This window comes from Heteronotia binoei, chromosome 1 (genome assembly GCF_032191835.1).
Source record: "Heteronotia binoei isolate CCM8104 ecotype False Entrance Well chromosome 1, APGP_CSIRO_Hbin_v1, whole genome shotgun sequence".
In the NCBI taxonomy this organism is placed as follows: domain Eukaryota; kingdom Metazoa; phylum Chordata; class Lepidosauria; order Squamata; family Gekkonidae; genus Heteronotia; species Heteronotia binoei.
The window spans coordinates 216,057,684-216,083,762 of NC_083223.1; the positions used below are offsets into that span (position 1 = coordinate 216,057,684).

The following is a 26,079-nucleotide window of genomic DNA, read 5'->3' on the forward strand; positions in this document are numbered from 1 at the left end:
CCATCACTTTATTATAAAAATTATATATTTATTATAAAAATTACACTATAAGCATACTCTTTAAACACCATCACTATTTTGATGCCAGGTCTAATGGCAAAATCAATTTTGTCTCCCTCTGAAGTGGTGAGCAGTGTAAGTGATAACCTTTGCAGAGTTGCCAAATTCCACTGGGGCAAGTTCTCAAAATCATTCTATGCACCTATAATCATAACTTGTAAAGTGATAACTTGCACTTCAGTCACAAGCTTCTCCGTGGTCTCTGATACAAATCAACTCTCTGTTGCTGCTCAGAAGTATTTACTAGCTATTGAGACTTAGGTTTCCTGTCTCATTGCCAGTGCTGATTTATCCATGCCTATGACCTCTCTACATATCACACGTAATCTAATCACACCTTCCATTTGGGGGGTGGGGGAGAGAATTTGTGAATTTCCTGCATCGTGCAGGTGATTAGACTACCTGGAGGCCCCTTCCAACTCTTATGATTCTACTGTCATTTGCCTACAAATGCCTACTGAAATCACTCCACTTTCTGATATATAGGACAGATGGAATCACATTCTAGCTGTATCTGAAGAAGTGAGCAGTAACACACATAAACTCAAATGCTAACACAAATTTTGTCAGTCTTTAAGATGCTACTGGACTCTTACTATTTTCCATTACTAGCTACTGCCACATATTGTTGTATCATTGTACAAAAAACAACTTTGATTAAACTAGTGCTACAGTGTCTTTCTGTCATTATCCTAAGCAGTACTTAAACTTATTTAATCGCTGGTGGTATGGAAACAGTTGTCCAGTGTAGTTCTGGATATGTGGTTTGTTACCCATATGAGAAATTATGATATTCAACTCAATTCTATTCACATTTTCTTATCAGTGAGTCCTGCTGTGCTTTCCTTGGTAAGTATGCAGAGGGCAGTAGCATTAAAGAGGACCTAAAAACCACATATTGTGCTAATTACAGCTTGCTATTATATCTAGATTGACCAACCATACTTAGGGCCACAGCTAAACCTCCAGAAGTGCTCCACCAAGGAAACAGAATGAATTTACAAGGAGAACTGAGAAGACAGAAAATGCAACAAGACAAATGGCTATGCTTCTTGTACAGCTGGAGGCTCAAATCACAGTCCAGTACAGTAACTGAATTAAATTGCAGTCTCCTTTTCAGTTGAGGTATGGAGGGAAGACCAGATTAATCATACTTAATGATGAGCTAACGCAGAATTGGGGGGCGGTGTTCAGCATTTTGATGCAATCATAGTGAACAAGACAATTTTAATCTGTAATACAAATGACTAATGAAATTTATTTTTAGCCACTAAGTATGGCCAGTGGATAAATTAACAATTATAATTTCAGAACATAGTCTTATGAAACATTTTAAAAGCAAGCAGTGGTATTTCCCAGATTTGTCTTGGCTAAGGTTCAGCTCTGGGGTCCCCAACCCTTTTGATGCCATGGACATCTTTAGAATTTTGACACAGTATGGAGGGCAGAACCACAAAATGGCTGCTTAGTGAGGTGGAGCCAGCCACAAACTTGGCTGCTGCAGCTTACCTTCAGTCACACAATAAAGATCCTTGTGCTGTGATGGAAGCTGCTGAACAAGCAACGTTTTTAAAAATCTGTGCAATCTGTGCAGTAGCCTATTAGAAGCCTTGCTGGGCAAAAGCCCCACCTAGTTTCTAAAAACAACTTCAGAGGGTCAGGAAAGGTGTCAGCAGGCACCATGGATTCCATAGGCAACACAGTAGGAACCCCTGGTATAGGTTGTATGCTATCCACAACCCTAGAAATGCTACTTCCTATAATGCTGCATATTTATGAATGGATAAGAAATCTATAAGAAATGGATAAGAAATCTAAAAGAAATGGATAAGAAATCTATCCTTATGTAAGGCACCTGTTTCTTTTTTTCAGTTCTTTGGATACAATAAAAAGCTTTTTCAGTCTTTAGAAATGTGTGATGAACATTTCCAGACAGGTTGTTAAGAAAACCACTTTGTCTTTAGAGGTCTGAATTGAGCAAAACCTTCACTCTGAGTTTTAAAAGTTTTACTCTGAGTTTTAAAAGTTTTTTTCCCCTTTCTGAGCAGAGAACAGGCAGGAAGGGGGAAGTCAACTGCCTTCCAGACTTACCTCAGTCCACCTTCATAAAAATGCTAAAAGATCTAGACAGTGGGTTGGTCAACCTTCCTCCCCACCCCGCCACTCCCCACCAGCGAACATAGACTTGAAAGAATTAAGACCAGAAAGACTTCAGGAATACATTTCTGGAGACACGAGGAAAAACTTCCTTGACCTGGGCTGTGGGTAGGAAAAAGAGAGGATTGGAGTTCATCAGAGCAGACAGAACTATTAAGTGAGGTCTGGAGGAGGCAGCCATGTGCTGTCCTAAGGAGCTAAAGGAAACTTCAAGGTATTGAAAACTCTGTAGAGATCTCTAACTTGCTAAGCTAAGGAGTCTGTCCTGTATTTTTAGCATCAGATAAGGACAGGGGAATTGCGTTTTACCCATTTCTTTTGAATCCCTTGCTCAATCTGGCACAGTGCTAAAAGTATGTTTGTGAACATTTTCTTTTTAATAAATACTTCATAACATTTGGTGCTGGCCGTGGTTCTCCATACTGTTCTCTAGACCTCCACTGTCTTGGATACGCTATTTTAAAAAGAGAGCCAGGGGAAGGCAGTCAGTTGGCAAGTGGCTATTCCTCCAGGGGAGTACAAGGCAATGGACAGTCCCCATGGTGACCAAACACTGGGCAGTGGGAGACACGGAGGCAAGGCCTCAGAACTTGGAAGCTGGGAGTCCTCAACCTCCTAGTGGGTAATACTGCAAAGGTCAGGTAGATTATCGGAGAGAGAGAAAAGCCTTTTCAAGTGTTAGGAAAACCTTGGAGGGCATGATGGAACAGGGCCTACAGGCCAGAGCAGACCTGTTCTGCCCCACAGGTGCTCTCTTCTTCTTCTTTTAAAGCTGTATATATAGACACAGCAATACACAGTTGCAGAGTCAAACCCTGGAATGTACTCAGATCTATTCAAAAGTAAAAGTTACGCAAGAATCTAGAGCACTGGAACTTTTCAGATATGCATAGTAAGCTGTACTTGTCATTCCTCTAATGTTTGCTCCTTTGATTAGTGGCGTTCTGCATTTACAAAACATCTCTCAACAGTCTTTGAGATTATTCTTTGAAGACAGCACATTAAACACACAGAGACAGTTTTTAAAATACACAATCATGTACAAGGTCTGACCTTCAGTGTTTAAATGTAACTTTAAAAATTTAGGATGATTCCACTCTCCACTGCAACATTTCCAGGTTTTTGTCAAGAGAACAGTTTATTTCTGTGTCACAAACAAAGGTATTTGAAGAAAAAGAACTGCTGAAGTGGCTTGTTACAATCTTCCCTTATTTCATTTTCCTCTCAGTCTAATTATGTGTGCTAATATACTCATTTTCAGCCAAGTTGGATCACATCAACCTGCTGACTCAAAATCACAATGGGAAATAATATGAGTATGTGAAGCTGCCTTATACTGAGTCAGAACACTGGTTTGTCATGGTCAGTATTGTCTACTCTGACCGGCAGGGGCTCTCCAGAATGTCAGGCCATTCCCATCATCTACTACCTGATTCTTTCAACTGGAGATAAAAACTGGGATCCTTATGAATGTCAACCAGATACACTAAATCTAAGCCATTACCACTACTCAGATGAACAAAATTCTTCACTACTGTACTAGCAAACTATATCTTTTGTTATCATATTGTTCATATGTCCTTTTTTCATCCTAGGCCAGGGGTGTCAAACATGCAGCCCAGGGGCTAAATCATGCCCCCAGAAGGCCTTTATCAGGCCCCCAACCAACTGGCTGTCATCTGCTCCTCTCTCTCTTGCTTCCTTCTACATCATAGTTTGCTTTGCCAGGCTTGCTCAATAGCACAGGAGCTACAGAGCAAAGCCTCTATTTTTTCCATTGGCTGAGGCTTCTCCCTTGGGGAAGAAGAAGAGGGGAAAGCTTGCTTTGCCAGGCTCTCTCAGTCACACAGCAGAGCTACTGAGCCAAGCCTCTTTTCCTTCTATTGGCTGAGGCTCCTCCCCCTCCTGGTCCCCTGGGGAACTAAGGAAAGAGCCACAGCTTCCTTTGCCCAGTTCCTTGGTTACGTAGAAGAGATACAGAGAAAGCACCTTTAAAACCAATGAGTGCTAATGTTTTAAGCATGTTTTATTTTAAGGTTTCTAAAATCTTTAATTGTATTTGTCTGTGTCCTTTATAAAGTTTCTATCTCTTCTACCTGGCGTTGCCCGGCCCAACAAGGTCTCATTTACATTGGATTCGGCCCTCAAAGCAAATCTGTTTGACACCCCTGTTCTAGGGTCTATAAAACTTTTCTTAGAAGCAGCATTCTGAAATGAAGAGTTTACAAAACTAATCCTTTAAGCTTCCTCTTTAGAGTACAATGAAAATGACCAGACATTTCCCGCCACTACTACAGTCCTCAACGTATTCTACCACAAATGGCAGTACTAGAATAAACAGTCTGATTACAATTTTAAGTTACCATATCCTTTGCCAATTGTATTGAATTTAGACATAAGAACATAAGAGAAGCCAAGTTGGATCAGGCCAATGGCCCATCCAGTCCAACACTCTGTATCAAACAGTGGCCAAAAAACCCAGGTGCCATCAGGAAGTCCATCAGTGGGGCCAGGACACCAGAAGCCCTCACCCTGTTGCCCCTCCCAAGCACCAAGAATACAGAGCATCACTTGCCCCAGACAGAGTTCCAACAATACACTGTGGTTAATAGCCACTGATGGACCTCTGCTGTATATGCTTATCCAATCCCCTCTTGAAGCTGGCAATGCTTGCAGCCGCCACCACCTCCTGTGGCAGTGAATCCCATGTGCTAATCTTTAGGTGAAGTACTTCCTTTTATCCATTCTAACCCAACTGCTCAGCAATTTCATTGAGTGTCCACGAGTTCTTGTATTGTGAGAAAGGGAGAAAAGTACTTATTTCTCTACCTTCTCTATCCCATGCATAATCTTGTAAACCTCTATCATATCACCCCTCAATCGACGTTTCTCCAAGCTAATGAGCCCCAAGCATTTTAACCTTTCTTCAAAGTATGCCAACCCTTTAATCATGCTAGTTGCCCTTTTCTCGACTTTTTCCAATGCTATAATATCTTTTTTGAGGTGCAGCGATCAGAATTGTACACAGTATTCCAAATGAGACCGCACCATCGATTTATACAGGGGCATTATGATACTGATTTGTTTTCAATTCCCTTTCTAATAATTCCTAGCATGGCATTGGCCTTTTTTATTGCAGTTGCACACTGTCTCAATGGTGAGTTATCTACCATGACACTGAATAGGAGAGAAGATGGAATTACCCTACAGGCAACAGCATGAAACTGAAGTTGGAAACACAACACACCTAACAAAGGAAACAAAATGTATTCCTATCACTATAATCAAGGAGAGACCCCCATAACTTAAACAAGCAAATGTATATACAAAACTAATAAGCCAGCAAGTGGACTTTCAGGCTAGCCTTCTCCTTGGCAGGCAGGTTTAGAAATATGGAAAGTGGCATTCAGGAAAGTAACGTCCCATTTGCCCTCTGAAATTGTATGGTTTGTCATGACTTACAGCACATAAGGTTGGGAGAATAAAGTACTTAAAAGATTACAAAGTCATTGCTTTCACTTCCCAGAACAAAACATGCTAATGCCAGCACTTGCATGGGTTCTGAGAGGTGGCTTAAGTGATTCAGCAAAAGAAAGGTAGGATATGACCAGACTCTAATACTGGGAGATTTGGATAGCTACCCATGCTACTTTTTTGCAGCCCACAAGGGAAGTCCTGTCTAAGACAGTCAGCCATTTTTCCTACAAATTACTTTTAATAATCTGCTCCAGAAGAAGATTTAAGACCATGCAGAGAAAAGAGTGGGAATGAGCCACCAAGCTGTTACCTTCTGAATCCTTGTACAAGACTACCTCTGAACAGAATGAGATCCATTGATGGCGTATCTGCTGAAGTCACTGCAGAGGAAAGGAAATGCTTTAGAAGGTTTTGACCCAAACTTCTCTAAAAATCATTCATTAAATCAATACCAAAGAACAGTTATTTAATGGAAAACTAGTTAAAGCTTGATCTTCCAATAGCACTTCTTTAATCATTGCCCTACATTCATAAATCAGAAAGATATGCATAAGAACATAAGAGAAGCCATATTGGATCAGGCCAATAGCCCATCCAGTCCAACGCTCTGTGTCACACAGTGGCCAAAAAACCCAAGTGTCATCAAGAGGTCCACCAATGGAGATAGAAGCCCTTCCACTGTGCACCCCCCAAGCACAAGAATACAGAGCATCACTGCCCCAGACAGAGAGTTCCAACAATAAGCTGTGGCTAATAGTCACTGATGGACCTCTGCTCCATATGTTTATCCATTCCCCTCTTGAAGCTGTCTATGCTTGTAGCTACCACCACCTCCTGTGGCAGTGAATTTTACATGTTAATCACCCTTTGGGTGAAGAAGTATTTCCTTTTATCAGTTCTAACCTGACTGCTCAGCAATTTCATTGAATGCCCACGAGTTCTTGTATTGTGAGAAAGGGAGAAAAGTACTTCTTTCTCTACCTTCTCTATCCCATGTATTATCTTGTAAACCTCTATCATGTCACCCCACAGTCGACGTTTCTCCAAGCTAAACTGTATACAGTACTCCAAATGAGGCCGCACCATTGATTTAGTGCAACGTCCCAAACGTAGGAATGCAATAAAAACTTGAAAACTATAATAAGCATCATAGTAAACCAAGGTTAAAAAATCATGGCAAAACGTCCTAGCCTTGGATTACTTATCTTTTTGGACTCTGTCAATGCAACTGTACACCCATATATAGAACACGTATGGCTAAACATTGATCTCCATCTATTTTTTTTCCTTGTAAATCAATGCACTCATGAGAGCCTGCATTTGCACAGACTGCAAGTTACAGTTCAATGAGAACAAATCAGCAAGGCCGCCATTGGAAGTTCATACACAAGTGCCTGTATATTTCCAGACCAATTCAAACTGGCCAGTGTATTCTTCTCTATTAACTTTTCAGGAATTCCGTTTTTTTATTGCAGGCGTTGCTTCATGCACTCTGCCCTTTGAAATGAGGTGGTTCAATATGAAGGACAGGGCCTTTTCAGTTGTGTCACCTAGTTCATAGAAAAACTTTCCCCTACCTCTCAAACCAGACACAAGTTTTGATGGTGTTTGATACCAAGCTAAGATGTTCTTGTTTTGCTACAATTTTTAACCTGATTTAACCTGAACTATGATGCTTATTATAGTTTTCAGGTTTTTATTGCATTCTTATGTTTGGGAACCACCGTGAACAATTTTAAATCAAAGTTCAGGAGTATAAGTATTTTTAATTATGGCACACTAAATGTCTAAGCCTACATAGCTCCATTAGTTCAATGCAAACTTCTTTCCTTGAGAAAACTAGTACGTCAGGATGAAACATATAGAATGGCCATCTTCCTGATGTCAACTTTACTACATGCAGAGAGATTTTGTCAAAGGGGAGAATTTCAGCACACACACAGAAACAGAATTGGTACGGTCTAGCTGTTTATCATCTAAGTCCATATAATGTTTAGAAAAGTTCTGAAAAAACTAACATAAGAACATAAGAGAAGCCATGTTGGACCAGGCCAACGGCCCATCCAGTCCAAAACTCTGTGTCACACAGTGGCAAAAATTTTTATATATACACACACACTGGCTAATAGCCACTGATGGACCTCTGCTCCATATTTTTATCTAAACCCCTCTTGAAGGTGGCTATACTTGTGGCCGCCACCACCTCCTGTGGCAGTGAATTCCACATGATAATCACCCTTTGGGTGAAGAAGTACTTCCTTTTATCCGTTTTAACCTGTCTGCTCAGCAATTTCATCGAATGCCCACGAGTTCTTGTATTGTGAGAAAGGGAGAAAAGTACCTCTTTCTCTACTTTCTCCATCCCATGTATTATCTTGTAAACCTCTATCATGTCACCCCGCAGTCGACGTTTCTCCAAGCTAGAGTCCCAAGCGTTTCAACCTTTCTTCATAGGGAAAGTGCTCCAGCCCTTTAATCATTCTAGTTGCCCTTCTCTGGACTTTCTCCAATGCTATAATATCCTTTTTGAGGTGCGGCGACCAGAACTGCACACAGTATTCCAAATGAGACCACACCATCGATTTATACAGGGGCATTATGAATCGATGGTGCGGTCTAACCAACACTCCCAAGTTCCATAAAATTGACGCATTTGTGTTCTTTTATCACTATAATGCAAAGTATTCCAGTAATACCAGATCAACAGCTCCAATAGCTTTTGAGCTTCCATTCATGAATCATATCAAGAAATGGATGGGTACACAACCACAATTTTCACAGAATGGGATGATTCCAGCATCTGACCATTAAAAGATCACAGATACCTCCTGCTAGCAGTTCTTTCTCATCCTGGATGAGTTGATGACTGTGGTTGTGGGGCAGTGTGGAGCCAAACACATGTGGATCAGAGGACTGCAGTGAGGTGGAAGGATGCAAAACAATTTACTCCTGACTCTTCTATCAGCACAGCTCCACCAACGTGAAGAGGTAGGGATGGTGATTCTATGCCAATCTTTGCGGCAGTCTTCCCCCCCTCTCCCCCAAGCACTGGGAATCAACTTTCCCAGTGTTGGGAAGGAGCACTGGGGAAGAGGAGAAAGTGGGGGGAGATTTGCAACGGTAAGTACCTTCTGCTGACAGCTTGCTGGCTCCAACTCAATATTGTATACACAGAGATATACTATTTTCACAACAGCAATATAAAGGAAGGGTTCCTATGATCATGAGAAAAAGAACCTTGCGCAATCCCACTGAAGAACTGCTAATGCCACTATAAGAAATTGACTTACTGAATGTAAATTACCTCTGAGCATTGGTTCCAGATTATCGAAGTATATTGATCAGAAGTTATTAATCTAAACACAAAATTTTACCTGGGAATCGTGTTACCAATAGTACTTCTCTTCAATATCTGAATCCTTTCTACAGAACATTCATAGCATCTATTTTTGCAAGGAGAAGTCTGCAGGTCAACAAAAAACTACTTTTGAGTAGTGCATCCTTATGGACTTTTATGTGATAGACTTTTCTACCTCATACTGAATTCTTTATTGTTGTTTTGTTTATATAAATATATTTGTTTTGTGAATGACTTTAAGTGCTCTATTGAAAGAGTGGTTTAGTTCTCTAAGTAATTTTTATTTCATAAATAAGATTAGTGAATTTGAAAGTCTTAAGTGTTGTGATTAATTTTCAAAGAACACATTTTTCTTGGTTTGCAACTTCCTGTGTTCTTCCCTTGTGGTTTACACTACCTGGAGACTGGCAACCCTCCAGTAAAGAGCCTCCCCGTCCAGTCTAATGCAACAGCTTCTCAGCTGCAAATGAGGCCTGCTTGAACGGACTCTGGCAAGTGAACCGCTGCGCCCCACAAATTGCAAGCAGCCCAGCCTCTCTTCCCTTACAGCCTTGGCTTTCTCCTCACCACCTTGAAAGAGCCATACATTTTCACACCTCTGTAATTGGTGCAAGCTGCTAAGAGAAGCTGCGGCACTCCGGCCAGCAGGGATCAGGCAGCATGGAATTGAATTAAAAGGAGCCCGCCACAGATTCAAAGACAGGCAACAGGCATTGGATGGGCCGCACTTAAGTTTGGCCAAATCCCGCCGGCCACAGAGCCACCTGGTTCATGGGGCTGGAGAAAAAGAAGGGCGGGAAGCCGGGTGGACTCTCGGCAGGTCTGGGGGAGCCGAGGGAAGAGACACGACTTTTCATAAGAGTAAAGCTGCTGGAAACAGGAAGGCGGGGCAGGAAGGTGGTGGCAAGCCGAAGGGGAGGGTGAGGGAGGCTGGGAAGGCATCCCTGCAGAAGTGTTGGCCTGAAGCTCCTTTCAGCTCTTCGGAGGTGCCTCCTAATGGAGGCGCCCTACAGAGGAAATGGGTTTTTGATAGAGCAGCCTGACCTCCCTGCCCACCTCCCCCCACAGCTACAGGCTTGATTATAGGAGATTAGAAGAACAATCAGCAGCCCCTGGTAGCAGTCAGCTTTAACAGTCCCTTCATAGACCAGACTATATGAAAGTGACCCTTAACTGAATTTTCTCTTTCTCTGTAAGAGTACTGTTAAACATGCTAATTCACAGATTGAGCGGTTTAACTATGTAGCAATACTTTAAGGGAGTCAAAAGGCTCAACTCACTTCACTTTCTAAGAATACTAAACTAAGGAAAAGTCTGCCACAGTGTTTTATGTGCTGCAGTGATCTGAACTGAAAATAGTCATTGAACATTGTTCACATTTGAATATTTTGGGAAGATTTTCACAACTCTTTATTAAGGGGCACTACAAATTAAGCTGCTTCTTGTACATTTCAAATGCAGTATTATAAGGGTAACACTGGCAATGATTCTATGACAGTAATGATATCTGTGTTTATGTGTTTTTATTGAATATTTTGAACAACTAAAAACATAAATGTTTTAACGTTTTTACGTTCAGTATCTTGTAGATCCTGATGGGGTGGAAAGAAAGCACAAAAATCTGGATAACAACTACAGCATCAAGGATACTTACGTATTGCCAGCACTTTATCCAGTCTTCCTTTGGCAGCCTCATGTCTGATTTCTGATGCAGAAAGTGCCTTAGTCTTTACGGGGCAACCTTGTTCCTGTGAACAGACCATGATATGGTGAACACCAGCGTGTGCACAATGATTGAAGAGTTGATGGTAATGGGTCCAAATCTCAGCTCAAGCACTGAATTGCTTAAGGAAAGCCAGTACTGGTCTGGTCTGATTTACAGGATGTTATCATATTTCCTAATGTTTAAAACACATTTACTAACAGCACTATATAGCACCATCATCCTTTGATCACACTGTATATTGCACGGTCAATTTACGTATAACTGTACCAGGTTCAGGTGCATAGCCATGCTGGTCTGAAGCAAAAGAACAAAGTTTTAATTCAGTGGCACCTTTTAAGACCAACAAAGTGTAATTCTGGGTATAAACAGTACTGGATTCAATTTGGGCATGAATACTGAAGTTTCCAAAAGGGACAAATGATTAAAAAAAAATCAGTGTTCTACTCCACCCTGCAGCACCTACTACACAAAGCAATGCTTTAAACTTTCACCTCTAATACACAAATAAATTCATTTAAATAAATTCATTCTTCTTTGAAGTATTTTCAATGGAAGGAAAGGGGAGAAAGCTAGAGAAAAACTTGAGACAAATCTGATACAGCAGGGGTCCTCAACCCCCAGGCCAGGGACCAGAACTGGGCCATGGCCTGCTTGAAACACACCGCGCAGCCTCGCCACCCCCCACCCCCCGCAGAGCCTCTTCTTCTCCCCGTTTCCACCATTTTAAGGCTGGGGAAGGGAAGGAGGCAAGGGCAGCAGTTTGCTACTGCTGTGGTTTTCCCGCCCATCAGCTGATCGGTGGGGGGGGGGGTCGGCCTGGAAGGCACTTCACGGCCCATTTCCCGGCCTTAAAATGGTGAAAATGGGGGGAGGAGGCAGCGAGGCTGCGTGGGTGGGCAGCGAAGGAGGGAGGAGGAAACGGGGGAGGAAAACGGGGGAAGAGGCTGTGAGGCTGCACAGGGGTGGCAAGGCTACGTGGGGGGTGAAGGAGGGAATGCTGCAAAGGGGTGCCCCCACTCTGCCGGCCCTGGGGCCAAAAAGCTTGGGGACCACTATGATAGTATGGGGAAGAGATCATCTGAAAGCCTGTGTTGCAGTCATAAAAGCAGCAATCAATACATACTTTTCTGCCACCACTGAATCCACACAGTGTAGACCTGCAGAACTCCTCCTGGCGGTCAAGGAGCTACTGGGTTTTGGCCAGTGGGAGGTAGTGGCTCTGCAGTCTGCTGCAATCATTTTGTCAAGCACTTTGCAGATAAACTTTTTCACATCCAATCTGACAGACTTTACATTAGCAGCAACAGAATCTGATAGTTTTAGGGTGCCAATTTGTCCAATTGTGTGGGATACCTTTCAGCTTGTGCAGTTTGAGGATATGGACAGGATTCTGGGAAGCCTGAGACCTACCATCTGTTGGTACAACCTTTTCCTCTCCAGGAGATAGTAAATGTCTGAGAAACTGACTGCTTTTGCCTTGAAGTGGGCAGTGGTGTGTCTGCTCCTAAAGAAACCTACTCTTGACCCAGGACAGTTGAATAACTACCATTCCATTTCAAATGTACCATTCTTGTGTAAGGTGAATGAATAAGTGATGGCTGTCCAACTTCAGAGATTCCTGAATGAAAAGGATTGTTTAGATCCATTCTGATCTGCTTTCAGACCTGATTATGAGACTGAAATTGCATTGTTTGCCCTGGTGGATGATATGCACCAGGAGATGGACAGAATTGTGACCAGGTCTCTCCCAGACTTCTTGACAGGTTTTGATGATATTCATCACAGTGTCCTTCTAGATAACATTTCTCAGAGGCAATGTTTTGTGGTAGCTCTGGTCCTGCCTCAAAGGCAGCTTTCAGAGGATGGTGATGCAGGAACTGCTGCTTTGTCCCTCGTTCTTTGGCCTACAGGATTTCCCAAAGTTCCATCTTGTCCCCCATGTTTTTCAACATTTATATAAACCTGCTGGGAGAGGTCATCTGTTATGAATCAAGGGTATGATTCTAAGACCATCCCTGCTGAAACAGATTAAATTTGGTAACAATTGGACTCACCTTTAGCAAATTATTCAAAGAGCTGATATCATCAACATTTGTCAAAACATACTCTGTATAAGTTTCGACATCAGGCTCTACTTGCATTTCATACATTGCTTTGAGGATTTCAACTGTACCTAAAAAAAAGAAACAGGTTGCAAGTCTTCAGCTAAATAAAAGCAAATATGAGTTTTGTAAGAAAACCAGCAGTTTAGGGAATTTTTTCGCAATGCAAAAACTGTTTGGAAACTGGACTTTTTGTTCTCCCCTTTTGCCTTGTCCTTGGTAATCAAGTTTGCAATTGTGAGCTGCATTCACAGTCACCTTGTTTCACAAGAGTAACAGACAATAGAAAGAAACACACATTAGTGAAATTACAAAAAAAAAAAATCTCTGACACAATAATGTTGAGTGCTTTGAAATATCAATTAATAACAGGGGCATTGACCTCAATATGAGCAAAATCTGAATGATGCCTAGACCAAAATCCTCAGAATTTCTTTACACATGGCCAGGACTTCAATATTCCTCTCTTCCCCATATGCCTTCACTTTGGTTTCAAATTCTGCTTAATCATGGTCAGTACTAATGCTGACATAATGGGAAACAAGGTAAAAGCAAAGAAGGGAAGGAAGAGAGGATCTATAACTCAAAGCACATTAATCTATATGGTTAGGCACAAGTGAGAGCCTACCAACTTGATCATAATTTCCCTAGGCTGACAGAGACTAACTGAATGAGGAATAGCTCAAAACAACTTTCATATACCAGCTACACAGCCTTGCTCTACAACAAACCAAGGTGATGTGATCTTAGAGCATACTTACATTTTTAACGGAAGATCTCCTAACTCTAAATAATATCACAACATAGCTAAATATGCCAAGTTACACAGTTCTCTGGATTTTGGCCTAGGTTATCAAGCCTAAATTTAAGAATTCATCAGAAATAATACTGCATGGCAAAAAAACTAGTTTTCTAAGCTTTAGTAAAGTATGATACATTTCAATAATAGGGAGTAGAACCTCAACATAATACATCACATTTTTATTTTTTAAAAATCACATTTTAACATAAAGATTGTTTTGTTATAAATATACCTGTGATTAACACCTGTGATTAACAGACCTGGTCGGGGGGGGGGGGGGGCGGGGGATGGTGGTGGTGGTATTTTTTCAAATAGTTTGGTGGATGATACTGAATGGAGGAATCATATTCAACTGTGGAGACCAGAAGAAATTTGTATGCTGGGTGGGCTTTTGTGTTCCATTACTACATCCTGTCACTAATCTGCCCTAGCAACTTAACAGGGGGCAAAAAAGCTGACTGGTCATATTAGAAGGAAGAACTCAACAGTGATGGTCAACAATTTCTTTTATCAGCCTTTCCCCACCTCTGGTGGCAGCTTCTGGAAGACTTTGAGCTCCTATTTAAGGGGTCCAAAGCTGATTGCCAACTAGCTCAGCTCTAACTTCCAAATGCATGTGAGCAACAAAGTCAGGTTGTATCCCTAAAAGAAAATACTATGCTCATTGTCATCAGAAAAGAACCCATCAGCAGACACCAATGGGACTCAAGACCAGGGTCTGTGAGCAAACTGCCCCTCCTCCAGCCAACACTGCCTTGGTTAGTGAGGTCTTCCTCCCACTTTGGACTTAGTTGTTTTAATAGGCACTCCCTTTTACTCTAAGCTGTGGAGTCTTGTGAGCAAAAATTCTACTTCATGAGCTATTAGCATAAAAGTTGTGAGCTACTGCCATTTTTCTAGAGTTAAGACAAAAATGTGCGAATCAGAGGCTAAAAAACTGTGAGCTAGCTCACACTAATTCAATTTAGAGGGAACACTGCAACTGAGCAATCTTCTGTAGTTCAGGGTTCTCAATCACAGTAAGACTTCTCAATAAGACTTCTCAATAATGACACTGGAATATCCAAGCATACCCAAGAAGTATGCCCAGTCTAAGGAAACTGCTATTGCATAAACCAATGCCCAGTTTCTTTTTTTCCTTTCTTTTTTACTCTATCATCAAAAGCACTGAAGTCATTAATTTATGTTCCACCCAGTTTCAAGAAATAGCTTGACTTCCCAGACTTCTGTGTCAATGCAAATCTGGCTCACTTTAACCTAATTAAAGTACATTAATCATGTTGTCTTACCCAGGCTCTTTGCACTTATATAGATTTGACTCACAATAGTCTGATCAAGATATTTTCCCTAAAGTTTGACAACAGTTAACTTTAAACCAGCCAGTGAGATTAAAACTTTTTGCCCTGACCCAATCCCAAGCCAATATGGCCAAATCCAGGACCACAGCAGAGGGGGGGGCAGCACCCCCTACCACAACAGCCCTCCCCCAACAAAGAGCTGAACTTTTGCTACAACAGCAGGAACTCAGTCCCCTGAGTGGAGGCATCAATATCCCTCCCCCTCTCCCTGCTGGTGTCATGTGACCTATCAAGGGGCATGGGTCACATGACACCAGCAAGTTCCTTCCCTGCTGTCCTGGCACAAGCACAGTGGAAGGAAGGGAGAGGAGTTCCATCTCCCTGAATTGCCTGCAGGGAGTCACCGTGCAGCCTTGTCAGCTATTCCAGGCAGAAAAGGAGGGAAAGGAGCTTTGAGAAGACAGCTCAGAAGCAGGACGACCCGGCAAGGCTGCCCATCTCCGTCCCCAGCAGCTTTAATTTAATTAACAGAGCTGGTTTAATTAGCTCCCGTTTATTAATTTAGTGCCATTCACCCTGGAGAAATTCCTAGCTACTGGCCTGCACATCCCTCCTACCCTGGGATTTTCTGTCCATAAAAGAAGGACCTCATGCCATAATAAACTGTTTCTCATATCCCTGGTCCAGATATCTGCTGGTCAGAACTCTGGTTTCTTGCTGAGAACCCCCGATGTGCTGTGCAGGCTTTTTCTCCTTGCTTAGCCAGCTCCTCACTCTGCTCATTAGACCTCAGCTGTGTTTGCCCCAGACCTCTCCTGACTTCAAGGCCAGGATATCAGGTCATCTGTCCCTTCCCTAAAATGTCCCAATTTCCTCCTTCCTAGCTTTTGTAAGTGTGCCTTCTTGTTGGGGTGTGTGTGAGTGCATAAACATGTGCGTGGTTACTTAGGGTGTCCAGTGTAGATTCTTTACATTTTTGTTTTATTTTATTTTGTATACAATAAAATGTTTTGAGTTCATAATCACTATCTCTTTCTTAATAATTTTATTACGGGGTTACTCTACCAAGATCCACCCTGATGCACAGAAGCTACAAAGGTCTCACACTATTAATTCCTGAAATCCCTTTTAAAGCTTATTTTCCCTTCTCTGGCTCCAGTTTGGGTATAAGGTTTGTGTGTATGTTTTCAGAAGCACTCAGACAGAACTATGCTCCAGAAGTTCCAAACACAGTAGGTTTACAATAATACAAATAAATATTCCATTAAAAAAACCAATCACAATAAAAATAATAAAGAAGATGATGATATTGGATTTATCCCGCCCTCCACTCCGAAGAGTCTCAGAGCGGCTCACAATCTCCTTTACCTTCCTCCCTCACAACAGACACCCTGTGAGGTGGGTGGGGCTGGAGAGGGCTCTCACAGCAGCTACCCTTTCAAGGACAACCTCTGCCAGAGCTATGGCTGACCCAAGGCCATGCTAGCAGGTGCAAGTGGAGGAGTGGGGAATCAAACCCGGTTCTCCCAGATAAGAGTCCGCACACTTAACTACTACACCAATAAAAATGAAATCAAGACATCTAGCTTTGAATTATAACATAAAGACACTATGAATGTTAAGCACTGGTAGGTTTGTTGCTTAAAATCCACATAGCTTGCTGAATTTTACTTTATTAGATTTAGCTAACTAACTCTGGATCCATGTCAAAACCTATACAGGTACCAGAATTTTTGTTGGCATGGAAATGATTTGTCAGATGCCGTAGGATACCAGAACCGACCAGCATATGTTTTTCATCTTTTTCCAAGTTGCCTCACATATTTGTTACTATTAAAAAGTTAAAGTTTCCTGAAATCCCTGTCTTCGCCCTGGAGTGCCACCTATGGAAAAGTGACACTTCCATGAATATTTTATGCAGTGCACTACGGTGCAAATAATCAAATGTGAATTCCCTTTGAGCACTTAAAAATACATGCCAACAAGTCACACTAAATTAAAATCGCATCATCTGCTCAAGTTTGCCTTAAAACAGAACACTGACTGATTCTGGCCACAACTGGCAAATTTTAATCAAGAAAGAATTAATTACAATATAATTTTGTTCAATGCCTTTTAAATTCTGACAGCCAGCTTATGCTTTGTATTTATAAGAAACTGTAATGAAAACTCAGCTAAAGTTACATTTCATCAGTGGTTCTATAATTAAAAACTCTTTAATTTACATTATGGGAAACATCTGCTTTCTCCTCTTTAAATAGATACTAAAGCAAGTTAGGCTTTTTTAAAAGTATAAATTCGAACTCCTATTGAATCGCAGGAAAACTTAATAAATTCTCTTAAAACAGCATTAGTTACAAACCCCTCCCCAGCCGGTCTCATTTTTTAGCATATATAAAGTAACGTCTACCCCAGAGTTGGAAACGACTGGTGCTTGCACAGGGGGACTACCTTTACCTTTTTAAATATTAATGATTACATTTTAGGGTGCAACTGCACACTGAGATTAAAAGAATAAAAGCTGGAAGCACACAAGGTATCATGGAGGAGAGGGAGTTCCCACATAGACATTAATATGTCCCCCTCCAGGATTCTATTTGCTCTCCAGCCAACTGAACAGACTGGTTTCCACATCTTCAAAAACAGTGTCTCAATTTTTCTTATCTGGGCCACCTGGATCATGATTTATCCTTATCAATTAATTTTTTTTTGGGGGGGGGGGATTTTACTGGTAAATTAAAGACAGTCATTTTTCTGTATATCGGGGGCAGGGCCGGCTCGCCCACTAGGCAAACTAGGTGGTTGCCTAGGGTGCCGGAAAGTGGGGGCACCAAACTGGATTCTCCCCTTCCCAGTGCCCATGGCAAATGCCTAGTTTGCCTGACACCCTCCCCCCCACCACTGCCCACCCCCTCCCTTGCACTCCCCCCCCCCGGTCCCCCAGCGCAATAGGAGCATACCAAAGCTGGTCCTTACCGGCTTTGATGCAGCTGGTGCAGCTTCTAATCCTTTGAAGAGCCCCCTAATCCTTTGACTTCGCTCCCTTTAACTTCCGGTTTCAGGAAGGAGGGGGAGAGAAGTCTTCTCCTGCGGGCTCATCAAAGGATAAGATGCTGCGCCAGCCGCATCAAAGTCAGTAAGGACCAGCCTCAGCATGGTGCGCGAGGGCGGGGGGGGGGGAGCGCGCTGCAAAGGGAAGGGGCAGTGGACAGGGAGCCTGCCTGGGGCACCAAGCCCCCTCAGGCCAGCACTAACAGGGGGATCCTAAAATTTTCAGAAACTCCTAAAAATGTAAATGAGATCAAATTGACTCTACCATTTTTAAAGCAGAAGGCGCCGTTGGGAATCTATAAAACTGTTTACTTTTTCAAAAACAATCCTTTTTAACTGTTACAACATTGAAACTTAACATAATAGTGGAACATCAAATAAGGACAAAGGGAAGCAATTAGTTCAGAAAACAGGTGGCCAGGGGTCACAGATGAACAGTTCAGTGCACAGGTGGCTATGGCTCATCCAAAGTAACTTCCCTCTGTAAAGCTGAGATCGTCAAATCAGAGATTTGGAAAATTTGAAGGTGAACAGATCAGCGCAAAGGTCAGCTCAGTGGACAGATGGCTGGGGTCATCTGAAGTACCGGTACTTCCCCAAACCCAGATATGTAAAGTTAAGATCATTCTGAGGCTTGCAAAATTTGAAGAACAAGGGGAAGAAATTAGCTGATAAAACATGTGGCCAGGGGCCATCTAGTATTCCTGTCTTCATGACTCCCTCAAGTCTGGAAAATGTGAGGTTCAGAGGTTGCCTTCAAACATGTCCAAGGGTAAATAGGAAGTGGCAACACAGTATAGAACAGTGAAGAAAAACAAAAAAAACTATATACAAGAAATAAATATATTCCAAAACTTATAGATTCTGTCAATTTCTTAAACAATCAAAGATACCATATAACACAGTAAAAACAATTTCTTTCATAAGGGAAGGTCCCACTGCAGAAATAAGACAGTCCTTTTTCATAAGTAGAGTCCACGTTCAAAAATACTTATAAAGCAGCAAGTCTTTACACATTTCTACTAATCTCTGCGTGGAATCCAACAATCCTCTGTAATGATTTGGCTCCAAAGGAAAAGTACTTCTAGAATAGAGGTACTCCTTACATGTCAGTCGACTCCAAATCATGTTTCACATTAAAATGCTTTTTCAAGATCCATACTGTTCTGTAATATTCACAATCTAACATCAAGCAAAAAATCTTATTGCATTTCCAATAGGCACAAGCTCAGTGTCCCTTGGACTGCAAGAAGATCAAATCAGTCAGTCCTAAGGGAAATCAATCCAGACTGTTCCCTGGAAGGTCAGATGCTGAAGCTCAAATACTTTGGCCATCAAATGAGAAGGGAGCACTCACTGGAGGAGATCCTGATGCTGGGAAAGACAGAAAGCAAAAGAAGAGATGGCTGCACAGCGTTACTAATACAACCAACGTGAGTCAGACTAGACTGTGCGACTGAACAACACCAAATCTGAATGAAGATAGTTTCAGATGGCAGCTATGTTGGCCTGCATTATAACAGCTAGATTTGAAATCCATGAGACCAACTTTAAAGACCAACAAAATTTTGGGGTACAAGCCTGAGTCAAGAGAACGGAAGATTGGAAGCTCTTACCGTGAAGCTTCCTTCTCGGTGGTCCTGGAGTGGGACGGTCCTAAACTGCTGGGAGTAGGCTCCTCCTCCGGAACAGGGTCGTTGATTGCTTGATCCGGCCTGGGGGAGGGGCCGCTCCCTTAGGAACTCCTCAGTCCATAGAACAGCCATGCTCCCCCATCGACCTGGATCTATAAAACAAAATTCTGCATCATGGTAACAAACCACACGGAGACCATACTGATGCAACTCCATTTTAATAACTGCAAACAGCAGAAGTAATGGTAAACAGTCAGAACCAACCTCCGCTTGACGGAGATAATACACTGGGTGGGATGGACCGTCCCACTCCAGGACCACCGAGAAGGAAGCTTCACGGTAAGAGCTTCCAATCTTCCGTTCTCCGGTGGTCCATGGTAGTGGGACGGTCCTAAACTGCTGGGACATACAAAAGCAATATGTACCCTGGGCGGGGACCTCTACCTTCAGTGTACGACCTGTTGTAATACCCTGCGACCAAAGGCCGCTTCAGCCACTGCCCACCTATCCACCCTATAATGCCTGGTGAAGGAATGGACAGAACTCCAGGTGGCTGCCCTACAGATGCCTTCTAGAGAGGAGAAGGACTTGTATACTGCAGACGTAGCCGCTCCCCGTAGGGAATGCGCCGTGACGCCTCCTGGAGGCTCCAGCCCTGACGCTGTATATGCAGACGAAATACACTGCCCCAACCACCTGCTCAGAGTAGAAGCAGAAACTGGTTTTCCCCGCGAGGGGGAATTAAAGGAAACAAACAAAGACTCCGATCTCCTAAAGTCCTTGGTTCTATCTATATAAAAACTCAAGGCCCGCCTCACATCTAACCGGTGTCACTCCTCCTCCCTCTCGTGTTTGGGATTAGGACAGAACGAAGGCAAAACCACATCCTGTGAGCGGTGAAACACTGAATTTACCTTAGGAACAAACGTCGGATCAGGTCTTAACACCACCCTGTCGTTATGGAAGGTACAAAGGTCCTTCTCTACGGACAAGGCCTGCAACTCAGATACTCTGCGGGCCGAAGTTATCCCCACCAAAAACAATGTTTTAAGGGTAAGGTCTCTCAAACTACAGGTGGCCATGGGCTCAAAAGGCGCATGACACAATGCCTTCAACACCACATTTAACTTCCAAGTAGGGAACCTATGTGCTGTAGGGGGATTTAACAAAGACACCCCCGTCAAAAAACGTTTAACATGTGGATGCAGTGTCAAGGAACCCCCTTTTCGAGTTTCACGCACCGCCGAAATAGCCGCCACCTGTCTACGAAGGGTATTAGTGGCCAGCCCCTTATCCAAGCCCTCCTGCAGGAACAGCAACAGCTTCCGAACGGGTAACTTCAAAGGATCCCAGCCCCTTTCTGCACACCAACTGGAGAACACCCGCCAAGTGTTATTATACACCCGAGTGGTAGAACCCTTCCTAGATGCCAGCATAGTGTCAATCACTGTTGAGTCAAACCCCAACTTAAGTAACTGCGACCGCTCAACCTCCACGCAGTTAACTGCAACATGTCCGGTTGAGGGTGGAATACTGTCCCTTGCGTCAGTAGCATCTCGGATACTGGAAGACGCCAAGGCTTCTCCGTCGACAGTCGCAAGAGATCCAGGAACCACCCCCGTCTCGGCCAGAAGGGGGCAATCAGCACCAGCTCCACGGATTGTTGAAGAACCTTGTTCACCAAACGAGGAATCAGTTGCAGTGGCGGAAAGGCGTACAGCAGGCCGTCCGGCCAGTCGCAGTTGAGAGCGTCTACGCCCTCCGCCTGATCGTGTCTCTGTTTTGCAAAGAACCGCTGCACTTGACGATTGTCCGCGGTTGCAAACAAGTCCACAGCCACTCTGCCGTATCTGCGTTGAAGAGCCTGGAAGACTTTCGTGTCCAGAGACCATTCCGTCTGATCCAGCCGTTGACGGCTGAGCCAGTCCGCCAGCCCATTGTCTTTCCCGGCTACATGCACCGCCTTTATGGACAAGAGATACCTCTCTGCCCAACTCAGCAGGCTGTTGGCCTCGCTGCACAGTTTCCTGATTCTGGTCCCGCCTTGTCGGTTGACATAGGCTTTCACTGTCACATTGTCTGTTTTCACCAACACGTGACACCCCTGAAGTGTAGTCTGAAAGCGTAACAACCCCAGACGAATCGCCCGCAGCTCCAACAGGTTGATGCTCTGTCGAGACTCCAGCAGAGACCACTGACCTTGACACATCACCCCTTGAGAGTGCGCTCCCCAGCCGGAGAGACTGGAATCTGTCGTCACCACTATCCTCTGCGGTTCCTTCATAGCGACCCCTTGTTGAAAGCAGAAAGGTTCCAGCCACCACTGGAGTCGTCGCCTCAGCTCCGGTGGGAGAATCACCATCCTGTGCAACTTGCGAGCTATCACGTTCTGATAAGGAAGCAGAAAGCGTTGCAGGGGCCGCAAATGGAAACGCGCCCAAGACAGCACATCCTGGCAAGATACCAGAACCCCTAGCAATTTTGCCAGAGTCATCACAGGAACCTGAGTCAGTGCCAACACCTCCTCCAACAAGGATCTGAGTTTCACCTGTCGTCCTTCCGACAAGAACACTCTGTGCCTCCGAGTATCGATCAGGACACCCAGATGCACTATCTCTTGCGTGGGAGTAAGATTGCTCTTTGCCCTGTTGACCACAAACCCGTGGTCCTGCAGAACCTGAATAGTCCGCTCGGTGTCCTCCACGCTCTGCTGGTACGAAGAGGCCCTGACCAACAAATCGTCCAGGTACGGATGAAGAGCCACGCCCCCCATCCGTAACTGAGCAACCAACGCCACCAGGATCTTCGTGAACACTCGCGGGGAAGACTTGAGTCCCAACGGCAAAGCCCGGTACTGGAAGTGCCTTCCATCGTAAGCGAACCTGAGAAAGGACAGGTTTCTTACCTGTAACTGGTGATCTTCGAGTGGTCATCTGTGCAATCACACATATGGGTATTCCGCAGGATAGGCCCTGACCTCGGAGAGTTCAAAAGCAATCTTGATCGTAGATCTGGCGCGCCTCCCACTCGTCCTGGGGAGGAGGCAGCTACTGCGCATGCCTGGACGAGGGGGAGGTGCTTAGCCACTCAGTTTCTTCCCGCCGCCGGACAGGTGGAAACAATTGAGCTAGATGAGCGTCCAGCAGCGGGGAAGGCTGGGTGGGTCTGTGTGATTGCACAGATGACCACTCGAAGATCACCAGTTACAGGTAAGAAACCTGTCCATCTTCTTCGTGGTCTCTGTGCATTCACACATATGGGTGATTAGCGAGCTATTCTTTCGGAGGTGGGTGCTGGATCTGTAAGAATATGCATGGTTAGAGCAAAAAACGTTATGAGTATAGTACTCACAGTGGTTAATCGAAGATGGAGCGCAGCACTGCTTGTCCGAAGGAGGCATCACGCCGGGCACGGACGTCAAGAGCGTAGTGCGAGGCGAAGGTAGATGTAGAGGACCAGACGGCGGCAGCGCAGATGTCCTCTATAGGGACGCCTTTCATGAAGGCCGATGAGGTAGCGACGGCTCTGGTCGAGTGAGCTCGTATGTGCTGGGGGACTGGCTGTTTTGCCAGTTGGTAGCAGAGTTCTATGGCGGCAACGAGCCATTTGGAAAGTCTCTGAGTAGATATTTTGCTGCCCTTATTGTGGGCGGCGTAGGTGACAAAGAGTCTAGGGTCCTTACGGAACTGTTGAGTCCTGTCTATGTAGAAGGCTAAGGCCCTACGTGCGTCCAAGTTGTGGAGTGCCCTCTGCCCTGCATCCGCGGGGTGCTGGAAGAAGGCTGGTATGGTTGACTGTTTTCCCAGGTGGAAGGGAGATACGACCTTTGGCAGGAAGGTCGGGTCGGGTCGGAGTACCACCGTGCTGTTATGAAAGACCGTGTATGGTGGGTCCGCCCTGAGTGCGCAGATGTCGCTGGCCCTCTTACCTGTGGTGAGGGCTGTGAGCAGCGCTGTTTTCCATGATAGCAGGTGTAGTGGAATGGAAGCCATGGGCTCAAAGGGTGGCTTCATGAGCTGACTAAGGACGAGAGAGAGGCTCCAAGTAGGAAGGATTTGTTTGATTGGTGGGTGTAGGCGGATGATGCCCTTTAGGAAGGCTCTTGTAGCATGGTGAGAAAAAACTGTCGTGCCCCCAATACGGGGGTGGAAGGCAGAGATGGCTGCCAGGTGCACCTTTAGCGAAGAATATGAAAGTCCCGCCCTAGAGAGTGTTAGGGTGTAAGTTAGCACCTGGGGTATGGTGGCGCAGCCAGGGTCGAAGTTGTGTTGGGAGGCATAGTGAGAGAAGCGTTTCCACTTAAGGAGATAGGATTTTCTAGTAGATGGTTTTCTGGAGTTTATTAAGACCTGGCGGACATCAGGGGGAAACTCTAGGAACTGATCCTCCAGGCTGTCAGTCTGAATGATGCTGGGTTGTGATGAAGGACCCTGCCGTTCTGTTGGGAGAGGAGGTCCTGTGATTGAGGAAGTTGGAGGAATGTATTGTTCGACAGGAGCAGCAAGGTTGTAAACCATGGTTGGCGCGGCCACCACGGAGTTATTAGGATGCAATCCGTGCGGTCCAGCTGAATCTTCTGCAGGACTCTGGTGATGAGTGGAATGGGGGGGAAGAGGTAGTGGAGTGCCCCGTTCCAGGTTTGGAGAAAAGCGTCCCCCTTGGATCGTTGGGATGGAGGACCTCTCATGTAGAAGTGGGTGCATTGGGCATTTGATGGTGAAGCAAATACATCTATTTTCGGGGTTCCGAAGAAGTTGAAGATCTGTCGGATGTAGCGGCTGTTGATGGACCACTCGTGGTTGTTGGTCGAGTGGCGACTCAGGGCGTCTGCCTGGGTGTTCTCGGCTCCTGGTAGGTGAACAGCCGTGAGGAAGATGCCCTGGCTTATGCTCCAGTGCCACAACGCCAGCGCCTTCTTGCAGAGTCTGATGGAGGCGGTGCCTCCCTGCCTGTTGATGTAGAAGACCGTGGCGATGTTGTCGGAGGTGACCTGAACGTGTTGGTGCCTCAGCGATGGGAGGAAGGAGCGTAGAGCCTTGTGTACTGCGAGGAGCTCTAGGCAGTTTATGTGGAGAGAGCGTTCGTAGTCTGACCATTGGCCCTGCACCGTGAGGGTACCCAAGTGGGCTCCCCATCCCCACTTGGAGGCATCTGTGGTGACAATTACCGACGGGGGTAGCTGTTTGAACGGCATGCCCCTGTGAAGGTGATGTTCCCTTGTCCACCATCTGAGGGATGTCACGATGTGTAGTGGAAGGGTGAGTAGCGTGGACTGGTGCTGTGCGTGAGGACGGAAGGTCCTGACGAACCACATTTGCAGGGGTCGCATGTGCAGCTTCGCGAAAGGTAGGACTGCGGTGGTTGCTGCCATGAGGCCTAGCATTCTCTGAAACGTGAGAGCTGTTTGGGAGCGCTGGGCGATGATGGCGTTGGCCAGAGACTGTATGCTGCGTACTCTGTCCTGAGGTAGTGAAGCTGTTTGAGAGACCGTGGAGATGTCTGCTCCTATGAACTGGATTCTCTGGGTGGGAACCAGTTTGGACTTTGATAGGTTGACTTGGAGGCCCAGGGTGGCCAGGAGAGCGAGGGTAGTGGAGAAGTCCAGTTGTAATTGTTCTTTTGAATGGGCGACGATCAGCCAGTCGTCTATGTACGGGTAAATTGATATGTGTTGTTGTCGTAATGTGGCGGCTACTACTGCCATACATTTGGTGAAGACCCTTGGGGCTGTGGAGAGGCCGAATGGGAGAGAGCGGAACTGGAAGTGCTGCTCCCCGATGGCGAATCTGAGGAACCTTCTGTGGTGGTGATTGATTGTAATGTGGAAGTAGGCATCCTGAAGGTCTATGGACGCCATCCATGATTGTTCTGGGATGAGCGGAAGGATTGCCTGGAGCGTGACCATACGGAATCTCTTGTAGGTTATGTGCAGGTTGAGTTTGCGAAGGTCGAGGATGGGGCGGAGTCCTCCGTCCTTTTTTGGTACCAGGAAGTAGCGGGAGTAAAACCCGGTGCGATGGTATTGAGGTGGAACTGGTTCTATCGCGTCCTTGTCTAGCAGGGATGCGATTTCCGTCTGTAGGGGTGTGGACGGAGGTGTGGTGAGGAATCTGTGGTGTTTCGGAGAGGATGTAAACTCTATGAGGTAGCCCCTTTGTATGACAGCGAGGACCCAGGAGTCCGATGTTATGGACCTCCAGGCAGGGTAGAATGGTTGCAGTCGAGTGGGTGTGTGATGGTTTGGCTGATGGGGGGGAACTGGACGACTCGGGGCAGGATGGTCAAAGAGACGGCTTGGAGGTGGCTGCGGTTTTCTTGGTCGTTTGAGGGCGTGACCTTTGTTGGAAGGAAGGTTTGGACTGTGGTTTACGTCTCCATGGTTCCTGTTGTCTTGGAGACCTGGTTCCTTTGTAG

The 26,079-nt window shown here is 44.8% G+C and overlaps 1 protein-coding gene across 1 annotated transcript in view; it reads right to left on the bottom strand.

Annotated features, from left to right (window-relative positions):
• The window catches only part of LRPPRC (leucine rich pentatricopeptide repeat containing), a 204,287-nt gene that overhangs the window by 122,376 nt on the left and 55,832 nt on the right, over positions 1 to 26,079 (bottom strand). Inside the window, exons 12-14 of the mRNA XM_060247554.1 lie at positions 12,833 to 12,951; positions 10,707 to 10,800; positions 6,005 to 6,074 (exon numbers count right to left, since the gene is read on the bottom strand). Of these exons, the coding sequence (XP_060103537.1) occupies positions 6,005 to 6,074; positions 10,707 to 10,800; positions 12,833 to 12,951 (283 nt within the window). The remainder of the gene's footprint in view (positions 1 to 6,004; positions 6,075 to 10,706; positions 10,801 to 12,832; positions 12,952 to 26,079) is intronic.